The sequence below is a fragment of the Notolabrus celidotus genome, chromosome 20 (genome assembly GCF_009762535.1).
Source record: "Notolabrus celidotus isolate fNotCel1 chromosome 20, fNotCel1.pri, whole genome shotgun sequence".
Classification (NCBI taxonomy): domain Eukaryota; kingdom Metazoa; phylum Chordata; class Actinopteri; order Labriformes; family Labridae; genus Notolabrus; species Notolabrus celidotus.
In genome coordinates this window covers 13331830-13343319 of record NC_048291.1, presented here as the reverse complement: position 1 = coordinate 13343319, position 11490 = coordinate 13331830, and the positions used below count along the sequence as shown (strand labels likewise).

At 38.5% G+C, this 11490-nt stretch overlaps 2 protein-coding genes across 2 annotated transcripts; one reads left to right on the top strand and one right to left on the bottom strand.

Annotated features, from left to right (window-relative positions):
* The first annotated feature begins 3503 nt into the window (after nt 1–3503).
* Nucleotides 3504–4451, top strand: med9 (mediator complex subunit 9). The gene is made up of 2 exons (XM_034712212.1): nt 3504–3639; nt 3987–4451. Exons 1-2 carry the CDS (start codon nt 3560–3562, stop codon nt 4204–4206), a joined length of 300 nt encoding a protein of 99 aa, XP_034568103.1. The 5' UTR covers nt 3504–3559; the 3' UTR covers nt 4207–4451.
* A 511-nt stretch (nt 4452–4962) lies between these two features.
* rasd1 (RAS, dexamethasone-induced 1) lies at nt 4963–6380 on the bottom strand. Its single transcript, XM_034712211.1, has 2 exons — nt 5995–6380; nt 4963–5868 (listed from the first exon to the last, which is right to left on the bottom strand). Exons 1-2 carry the CDS (start codon nt 6263–6265, stop codon nt 5345–5347), a joined length of 795 nt encoding a protein of 264 aa, XP_034568102.1. The 5' UTR covers nt 6266–6380; the 3' UTR covers nt 4963–5344.
* Nucleotides 6381–11490: the final 5110 nt, after the last annotated feature.

Here is an 11490-nt window from a genome sequence, read left to right as displayed (position 1 = left end):
AGCCTCAATATAGTCAAAACAGTGTTATATCAAATTTCACCCTCTGTAAAATTGTCATGAATAATGACATTAGTTAGGGGACAGGCAATAAACATGTGTTCCTGTTGAAAATTGGGCATTTTAAACAAGTGGCAACCTCCTGTGTTGAACAGTGAAGCCAATAAGAAAGTGAATAAACTGCAGTTTTCTCCAAGGCTGGCACCAAAAGTCCAGGAAAAGTTAATTATTTGTTTGTACACACAGTATTGGAGGTGTGTATTTTCATAAGTCATACATATGATTGTATTAAGACAAAAAAAAAAGGTTACACATAATTAGGGGCGTGTCTAGCTTAACTGACAAGCCACAGCTCCACCTCTTTGCCTGTTTCTGGTTGACTGAAAGTTAAGTTGAGTCATCATTTCTGATTTGGAGCCTTCCATTGTTTAGCTTCATAACACTTCCTCAGAAACCAGTGGGTGTAGTCATGTGGCTTGAAGGAATAAGGATCGAGGAGAGAGGAGGGAGATCGACAGTTCGTTAATAAAACCACTGTTTTTGGGGAGGGCAACCTTCATTGAAGTCTTCACTGACAGAAATGCTCACCGATTGGATGCTGCAGAACATCAGACTTAAGTGACACTTCAACTGAGAATAACAGTGGAGAAAAGAAGGACCTTATTACAGACAACAAGGGGTGCCCTGAAAAATATCATAAATATACATTAGTTTCTAAACAGTCAGTCTGTGATAAGCTGTAATTGAAAAAGTGTTCCACATGAGTATTGTGAATAAAATATTGAGCATAACTCTCATAAAATCAATTAAACAGAGAATCAGTCCTGAGTTTAATATCTGATTTGTTTTCTGATCAGAATCTAAAACAATATCTTAAGTCTTTTATTAGGATAATGGAAATATTTTCTCTTTTTAATCAGTTATTCCTCCTGTTAAATGTATAATGAAGATAATTTAAGTCTGACAGTTTGTCTGTTTGCAATTAACACTTGTTACATTTACCCTCATGAAGATTCATATCAGGCTGATCATTAATGAGTGTCAGGTTTGAAAAGTGTTATACGATTTCTACCTTTCCTGAAACTTTACCCCTAATAAATAAATTTTAGTGTTCCTTAAACATAACAGTTTGTGTGTGCTAATAAAACACAGAATTCCCAATCAGCTTATCAATCATGTAAAATGCAAATAATTAATGTTGTGCAGTGTGCAGCCGTAATTTTCCCATATATTTCTAAGAATAAACAGACTGCAGGTTGTTCTTTATGTCCAGTTGTTTGTTAAGGAGATTACACACATAAAAATAATCATAGTGTGTTATACTAAAATAAACAGTGCATATGTGTGTAAACACAAACAGCGGTTAAGCAGACCTACTCTCACCATACATCTCTGGTGGGAGGGACTGCGACGCAAGACAAAGACGCAGGTGTCGGATGCATGGATGGAACTTAAGGGAACTGAGACGCACTTACTGTGTCAATGAACACATAAGAGGGTATGTGACCTAGGATTGACATCACAGTAATATATGTCAATGAACAGTAAGGAAAATGTGGATCAAGGTTGGCTTTTATTTGTAGTCACAGTGTTACGTATACCTTTTAGGAATGTTGTCATTCCACCTGTCAGTATTCTAAAAGTTTTGCTTTTATGTTTCATCATTATTTATACTTCATCACCAAGCAGGGATGTATGCAACAAGAGAAGAGGTGTGCCAAAATGGAAATGCATGACCTGAATACATCTCTTCACTGATCTATACAATAAACAGACAGTATTAGTCATTGAAGTCCATTAGACCTCATTTGTGCCCATTGTGCACACTGCTGTTTGCACAGGTTGCCAAGTTCCTCTCTATATGCACATGACGTGTTGGGTCACACTTGTAGACATAGGAAGATGAATTAAGGTATTGGTGTCAGTTGCTAGGAGGTGGCAAGTGAAGCATTTCTCCACAGCCATGGGAGGTCAAATTGGTTTGTTTAGTGTAATAATGTACTATCTGTGGCCTATTTCACTGAAAATTAGGTTATCATCACTTGTATTGAGGAATGGTTACTATTAACACCACAACTAAAACCTCCTTGACTTAGGTTCCTGAATAGGGAATTCATACTAGACCTTTCGAAAAATAAACTATACAATGGACCCCTTAAGTAGTTGTATTTTCAATCTTCTGATCCCTCAATGATAACAAGATGATTGACCTAATTAATTGTCATGAGAAATATAATTATTGTGTTCTCTAGAAACATAATAAGTTAACACATTATAGCAAACATAATACACTTATAGCTCAAGATACTGCCATCAGTTGTAGTAAATATAAAATAAATTCAACCAAGGTAGAAGAAATTATCTCACTGTCATCAGGCTGAGTACCCTACATAAGATCACTACAACAGGGCACAGTAATGGCTTACTATGCGCTTATTACTGACAACTTTATGATGACCCTGCATTCAGTTTCAAAATATACCTTTTAATTCCCTGGCTTTATTTGGTAAAATATAATTTGTGTATATAAAATGAGCAAAAATTCCTCCTGTTTTCAATATCCCTAGAATATTAGATTGTGAATGATTGTAAAAGCCAAGGATCAGAAGCATAACTTTCCTTCTTTCTGTATCTCTGATCAAGTGCTTAGTGTGGTGGTCAAAGTCAAATATCTGGGCCACGTTATCAGAAATGACTTATGTGATGATGATGATCTGCAGCGACAGTGCTGTAAATTTTATGCACAGGCTAATATGCTGGCACGTAAATTTCCAATGTGCACAGATAATATTAAAACAGAGCTTTTTAGAGCTTACTGTACTCCTCTTTATACTGCCCATGCAGTTACAATAGAGCTAATATGAAAAAGCTTCAGGTAGCATATAAAGATGCATTTGGAATTGTCCTTAAACTACCGATACTAGATGGACCAGTGCAAGTTTTATGTTTGCATCAAACAATGTCCCTACATTTCAGGCTGTACTGATAAATTTGATGTATAAAGTCACGTGTTGCTTAGCTGATTCAGAAAATGAAATTTTAAGGGAGCTAACTCAGCCCACATTATGTGACACAAGGTATTTTTCTTGCTTTTGGAAACATTGGAGCGAATGCATTTTTATGCTCTAATCAAAATGAATGTGTAAACTGTTGTCATATGATCTTTTTATTTCTTGCTGGGCATGTACTTAACTTATTTTTAGTCTTTTATATTACTCTTGTGCTGATATAGATCTCTGGGTCTGAAATAAAGTATATCTATCTATTAGCATTCTGTCATGGTACTACTTTGATGGTTTCGCACCTATCTTAGCTGGTGAGATCTCTTTGTGGTAATGCCATTCAGAGTTTAAAAGTGCTTGTGCTAAATAACAACAGAGAATCAATTTCTGGTTCCTCATTTTTGAATGCACCACGTTGTAAGCATAGATTGTAAATGAAAAGGTTGTAAGTGCTATTTCCAGGTTCATTGGAGGAAAAAAAAGACAAACTGGAACTGGTCGTGTGACGTCATCGTGCATTGCATGACGTACACTACGTGCGCCGAGAACCAGGAAGCGTGATGGCGGTGGCTCAGCCGAGGCTCGAGAAAGAGGGCGATGATTGCTCTTTGCTGCCCTTAGTCCACGACATTATCAAATGGTAAGATTACTGAGAGGTTTATATGTGTTAAATACTTATTCATAGCTCAGTGGAAAGTCGTTTACTTTCCTTATAGTCGTTTAGTTAGAGCTGCTAAACCCGTTGTTAGCTAAAGCTAATGCTATCCTTGAATACAGTGGGAATGTAAATCCTTTACAAACAACATAACACGCAGAACTGGTGTTTGGCTTCATGCACCTAGCTTTCTGTAAGCTTTCATGTGGTTGTGATGGAGATACTCACTTTGATTTTAACTTAAGATTAGCTTTAATAACTGCAAGGATACCTCCAAACAAACACAACACACGACACCAACACTTCTCCTTCATTTCCCCTCTCGCTTTAAGCATGGACAAGGACAGCCAGGACGTCCACCAAGAACTTGCTAAGCTGAAGTCGAGGATCCAGGAGGCTCGGGAGCAGATCTCCACCATGCCCGGAGTAGACAGCAGTCCACAGGAACAGCAGCAGCAGCTGGCCACGCTGCGGGAGCAGGTCCGCACTAAGAACCAGCTCCTGCAGAAATACAAAAGTCTGTGCATGTTTGAAGTACCAAAAGCATCTTGAACCGAGGGCTGGATCACTGAACTGACGGATGAAGCGAACAGACCGATGAACTGATGTAGCAGATTCTAGCGGATGGGGCAGACGTTTAATACGCAAGGACTTATATTTATAATGCTTCACTGTTTTGCAGTAGCTTCTAGTAAGCATGACAGTGTTGCCCTTTAAAAGTATTATTTTCAGTATGGATTTCTCTTTTTATATCTTGTAATATCTTTGTTTTGCAATAAAACAAACTTTTGAACTTATGAGCTTCAAGCCTTTGTAATTATACTGGTATCAGGACATGTGTCTTAAGTCAGTGTCATTTTTATTAAATAATCTTTTGAAATAAGCACCAGTATCTCTAACCGTATCTAGTATAAAGGCTAACATTGTATCATGTTTGGAGATTTATAGTTGTTTATTTGGTCATTTAGTCTATACATTGAGCATTTAAATGCATGTCATATGATGTCTTGGCACATTTGATCTGAGGGGGGCATAAAACAGTTGAACAGTCGTGTTTGTGCTCAATTATGAACTCTCAGTTTAATGTATTGAAGTTTACACAAACCATCTGCACATCCTTGAAGTAACAGAAAAAGCTATCCAATAAATGCATCATATATATTATATTATATTATATATATATATATATTGGTAAGAGGGCATGTAACAGTATGAGAAAACAATCTTAAAGTGTGTATTATAGTGACACTGGAAAGTATTTGTGACCGAGTTGTGTCTTGCTTGAAAGGAAAGAGAAGAGAAAGTGAGTTTATGAAAGTAGCAATTGGTTTTATTTCTCTTTTATGCAAAAATGACGTGGACATAATAAATAGACATTCAGAATAGAATTTGTTCATAATGCAACAAACATTCAAGTTCCACCAAGTAAAAAAATAACTAAATGTAAACATGTTTTCATTGCCATTCTCGGCAAGCTAATGCAGAGGCAGATTTTACAGCATTTTCAGCACTGCTTCGCACAGGAGCTGAGCTACGTTCTCCTGTGTCTTAACACAGTGTGGATCACATTATGTCAGTATCGCCTCAGAGGCTGAAGTCTGCAGCTTTGGCTGATGTGCCCTTTATGCAGAAAGGCTGGCCTCCGCTTCAGTTCTGTCAGAAAGTCTTTAGAGCACAGGCACAGAGAGTGTCAGCAGATGGTGCAGCCCCTCTCTTTGGCTTGACTTCCTCCTACAGCTTTCTCCTTAATGTACATCAAGTCACTGTGCACACTGGGTCTCCGCGCAAACGGCGCCACAACACCATATGCGTTCCCGTCTTTGCACTTCTTGCTTCTGAATGACTTTCTGTGAAGGACCTCGCTGTATTGCAGGGTAACTTTGCAGTGGCGATCGGGGCTCATCTCGTTAGGCAGTTTGGCCAGTGTAAACAGAGTCTGAAACATTTGGTCTACGTTGGTGTTCTTCTTTGCTGAGATTTCAAAGTAAGCGCAGTGCTCTTCCCCACTGATCAGCTCCTGGATCTCATCCTCCCGCACCTCGCGGTAAAAGTCTTTGTCACACTTGTTGCCGCAGATGACAAGTGGGACGTTCACGTTTTCCTTCGTTTTATTTCTAAGACAGGACTTGGTCTCGTAAATCTGGCGCTTCAAACGCTGCACCTCCTGGAAGGAGTCTCTGTTATCCAGGCTGAACACCAAGATGAAAACATCACCTGGAAAACACAAGAAAAAAATACAGATTTAATACCAAATATTATGAACATTTTAACTGTAGCCAATGAACGGTGCAACAGCAGCACATGCCATGTGTTTTTAAGGTGTTTTAAAGCTCAACTCACCAGTGAGAATTGAAAGCCTCCTCATTGCAGGGAAGGGATGGTTTCCAGATGTGTCCAAAATGTCCAGCTGGTAAACGTCCCCCCTGATGCTGTACAATTTCCTGTGAAAGTCCTCAATAGTTGGCGTGTACTGGTCGTCAAACCTCTCGTTCAGGAACCGAGAGATTATCGCTGTTTTCCCAACTTTGGTGGAGCCCAGAATCACCATCCTGTGGCAGTTCTTGGCCGGTATGTCGAACTCGTTCTCGGATGGGGACATCTTCTTAATCATACTTGCAGCAGTTACACCCGGAGGTGGACGGTGCTAGGGCAAGAGGTGGTTTTAAAATCCTTTGAGGGATGTGAGGGATCTGACCTCGCTATGTTGCGCTCTGAAGCAAACGAGGAGCTGGCTGGCAATTTATAGAAGAAGTTTGCCGCTCCTCCCCAATGCGTCATGCGTCACGCTCCAGCTAAGGGAGCTGGAGCAAGACCCGAAATTATAATGTTACTATGGCTGTATTTGTGCGTCAGCCCTATCCACCCTTCAATTCAACCGAATGGGAAAGATACGAGCATGTTTGGATGTAGCTTCTTTTCCAGATTTCCATGCGTATTACCCCGAATAAAGTGTTTCTGATGTAAAATATCTTGCTCATTTTGATCAGGATTGCTCTGTGTGCCATGAATGAAATTGAAGCTTCTTACCTTTGAACGTGAGTTATATCAGATTGACTCCACATGTACCAAAACACTTTTTTTTAGTTAATCAGAAGTAACAGTGATATTGTTTTTAGGGTTCTTCTATGTCTTCAATAGAGATTAAAAAATAAACAGACTCTCTCTCTCTCTCTCTCTCTCTCTCTCTCTCTCTCTCTCTCTCTCTCTCTCAGGAGAAAGCAGCTGGAAGATGAGACATTGGGAAACAGAGAGGGTGCAGCAGCACACACAAATACAGTGGGCTTGTTGAAGGGACAAAGTGGGTTGATTGCTCCTGTACTCCTTGTATGTTTCCCTGCATGTTTGACTTTGTGTGTCCTTTTACAGTTGATTTGCTCTTTTTATTGCATCCTGCTGTGGCAGTTTGTTTTCCAGTTTAAAGAATGTCTTGTTGCAGTCCTGTTCTAATTTGACTGATTAATTGATTTTGCAGGTTTGTGTATTAATCTTTGATAAATGTATCCAATTTGAGATGTGCATTAGTCTCAAATTGTTCAACTTTTTGTATCATGTCTTATCAGTATTTCAAAGAGTGACTGAGGCTGCATAATCACATTATTACATCAGTAAACACAATAAAACCATCACAAACATACCAGGACTGTAGTCACATGAGATAAGACTGAATACAATATCCACTGAAGATGTAAAAATAGCCCCCAGTTTATGATCTAAAAGGGTCCATGGAGAAACGGAGAGTCTAAAAATAAAAGCTCCACCCCTGCTTTAGACAAAATGTCAGATCATGACTGTAAGCAACAATAGCTTTGTAAACGTCACAATGAGAATAAGAAAAAAAAAACACCAGATGTGGGGAACAGCTGGGTGTTGCTGGTGCCTCGAAGCCCTCAAATCCAATCCATATTGACTTTCTCATATGTGTTAATTGAAGTGCCCCAAAGATAGTCTAAAGATAGCGCCAACGGTTTGTGACTCAAACTCTACTCATCCACTTTGCCGCCTTTAACACATATCACCTTTTACTTATGTTCTCGCCTGTGAATCATAGTGCAAAGAGGAAAACAACATCTTGAGGAGAAAGTCTGGTGTTTCTGATGCTTTCAAGTATAATTACCAGCATTATTTATTGTACATAAGCAGGTGTTTTTCTTCATAACTGTTACTTTGTTGCTCTTATTTTTTCACAAGCTGTACGTTTTATGTAACTACCTTTATCTGTTGTTTTGTCATGCCCGTGCTTTCATTTTTGTGTGTGGTCTATAAGAAATAGTTAAAAACAAAGAGATGGTACAAACTCTTAGGCATGCAAGAACCATAACATATTGCATTGTGAGGCTATCATGATCATAACACTGGGAATCAACTGCTTCAAACAGTCCTGTGATTATTTTAGTTAATCTAATTAAGTATGCCCTGGGCTATTTAATTGACATTTTGACATTCATATGTTGGCATTGTGTAATGACTGCCTGACTTTCAAAGCTGCGTCATGATTCAGTTGAAGCAACAGAAGTGCAGAAGGTTGACATTTAAATTATTCATTGCTCCACTTACTTCCCTCCTTCCTCCACGCTTTTATAATGCATGAATTTTAAAAATAATCGTTTGTTCCACAATATCTACAACAGGTCAAGTTTAGTCATAAGTCTTTACCTCTATTTCACGTGAAACCTAAAACTTGCTAACACTGATGACCTTTTAATAGCCCTCTGTGGGGCATTGGGGATGAAATCAGATAGCTGTACTTAAGCCTGGTTGTTCAAAGCTTGAGCTGTGGGTTTGTGTAACCCAGCCGGAGCAGACCAGCGCGACACCCTGGACTATTGGTCAGTAATTAAGCCAGTATGTTCCCAGCGATGAGTATTACAGGACACGTGCAGAGTGGCTTGTTGGGCAAGGTACTGCCATAACACTACCTTTAAAAAACAATATACATGGAGGGATCATATGATTTTTCTGCATATCAGTTAGTTTTTTTTAGAATATTGATGATGTTTTCAATGGTTCAATTTTTATCTTTATAGTTTCAACTACTGTGTTGTATCATATAGCATAATTTTTCATACAACTGAATCGTAGCATTTAATATTGTGTCATGTCATATTATACTGTAATAAATCATATTTCATCATATTGCATCTTATCATATTGTGTACTGTACGGTATTGTATCTAATCGTATCGTATCATAATATATCATATTTTCCTGTATCTAATTGTATCGTACTCTACCGTATTGTATCTGATCATTTTGCATTGTATCGTATCATACCATATCGTGTCATACCATATCGTGTCATATCATTTCGTATCATAATGTATCATATTGTTCTGTATCTAAACGTATCGTATTGTATCGTATCATATGGCATCATAATGTATTACATTGTCCGGTATTCAATCCTATCATACTGTACCGTACTGTTTGTATCGTGCCGTATCCTGCCGTATCGTACTGTATCGTACCGTAGCGTTTGTATCGTATTGTATCATACAGTATGTATTTGTATTACATAAAACATAAACTAATAATTATGATACAAAGAGAGATTTTCTTGGTAAAGGGCTTACATAGAATAAGTCAAGGCAAGAGTAAAACAGGCAGTGTCTTTATTTACTTGGTCAGAGAAAGAAAAACATCAACAGTTCTCTGTTATTTCTTTCATACCTTGATGACAAGACACATACATACACACACACAACACACAGACACACAGACACACAAACACTTGCCATTCAACTTCGAACCAGCTCAGGGTCACTCCACGAATTAAACACAAACAACCAGTCCAGTATAATTTTTCTTTTCGGCACGTTATCCTTCTATCCATGTCTATTTTTGTCTTCAGTTTTGAGCCATGTTTGTGTCCCAGCCTGTCTGCAGCCTGTTCCGTTACATAGTCAGACCTCGACACATGCACCGCCCTGGCAACGTGGCCCTCAAACAGAGTCAACACACCAGTTGCGGCACACTCAGGCCCCAGCCAATCATACACATTAGTCTAATTTCCTTCTCAGCCATGTTTGCCTTCATCTATTAGTAAAGAGGACAAAAATGACTGGATAAAAAGATGCTGTGCCAAATGTCAGGACACAATGCTTCGAAGCTGATGTGAAAGTAACATTTAGATTTCTGATTATATAAAGTGACTGAACTGGCTATACATCTAATCTGTTGTATAGAATCAATTTAGTAAGAAAGGAAAAGAAAAGACACGTGCTTATTTCTGCTTTTATACAATCCATGAAGACTAAAAATGTAGCTGTGAAAGACTCTGGAGAAGCATCCTGAGTGTTTTTGTGTAAGAATCATCAGATATCCATGAAATAGATATCTGACGTTTGCATTTTAATCGTCAAACATTTGTGTCAGAGGAGGGATAAACAGTGGAAATAAACATTCTGAGAGACCCAAATTAATGAACATACGATCCAAATTTAATAGCACACAGAATAATTACAATTCAGGCAGTGTGTCATCTCTCCACTCCCTGTGATGGCATGCCACACATGAACAGCCACGTGTGCGTAACATGGCTGACACATTATCAGCGAGTGAGAAAAAGGCTTATTGCAGTCCCAGTGAGCATATGTGCATGCGTGAGTGTTGATGAGTGCTTTGGGTCTTCAGTTCGACTTTTAGGGCTTCTGTTTGCCTGTGTCACAAGTTAATAGGAATCAAAACACGTGGGCATCTACATAATACAGCAAGGATATATCTGAGGCAAGGGTTTTCCGGAATATTCTTACAACACGTGAACTAATTTTTTTTGGCAACACAGGAACAATCATTTGATCATTTCATTTTTTTTTGGCAAAACCTGTGACTTCTTTCAAAAACACACATTTATAAACATGTGGTAAAGCTAGACAAAGTGAAATATGGTTCGCTTTTATAATATTCCATCGTCAGTTATTTAAAAATTGATCCTGCAACTAAATTCTCCTGTGAGGAACTTTCAGCTTGTGTTGATTGTGGCACCCCCATGGGCAAAGATGTAACCTTTGCTGATCATGTACTGTACAGTACATTCCAAGGTGGCATTAGCTGACAAAAATGTCATCTTACTTCTTTTCAACAGTCAAATGTGTCACTCACTGTGGATATTATGTGGACCATGAAAAGGAAGGCTGTATTTCAGGACAGAGTCAGTCTTCTGCTCTGACACCTTCCCCCTCACAGCCTTTTCAGCTATTACAATTGACAATAAAGAAATTATACATGTTGTTGCTGATGGTCTTGCATTTGCAAATTACTCTGCTAACTTAGCTGCATACTTATATCCTTGTTACCTTTTTGAAAATACAGATCTTAAATGGTTTAAATGAGAATGTTTTATATATTGTGTTGTGTTATGAGCAGAAATCACTTAGATTCAGAGATCTTCACTTTAAGAGCAGCTTCTATGCCATATGCATCAAGAGTGCAATTGCATTGTTAACCATAACAGAACAGCAGGTTTCTGTCTCCAACAGCATCTACACCTATGTGTCACATTTGTGGACAGACTCTTCTACAACTCAATAAAATGTCATAAAGATGCACAGCTTTCAAATATTACTAACTGAGCAACTGTACAGTGACTGTAATGCTGTTAACCACTTCTTAACACCAGCATAAACAGTCCCATGAGCCTTTGCTCCGATATGTTTTCCCAAAGTCTACAAAGTGTACATAGTGTACAGTACGTGTTCTCATTTGATATGAGTACCAGATCAGGTTAACTGTGGCAAAGAGTAGGTCATTTGTAAGGATTTGTTTGTTACGCTTCTGCTTTTCAAAATCTCTGACCTCACAAAATGACAGGTTACAAAACTCCAATAAATGAGCTGTTTT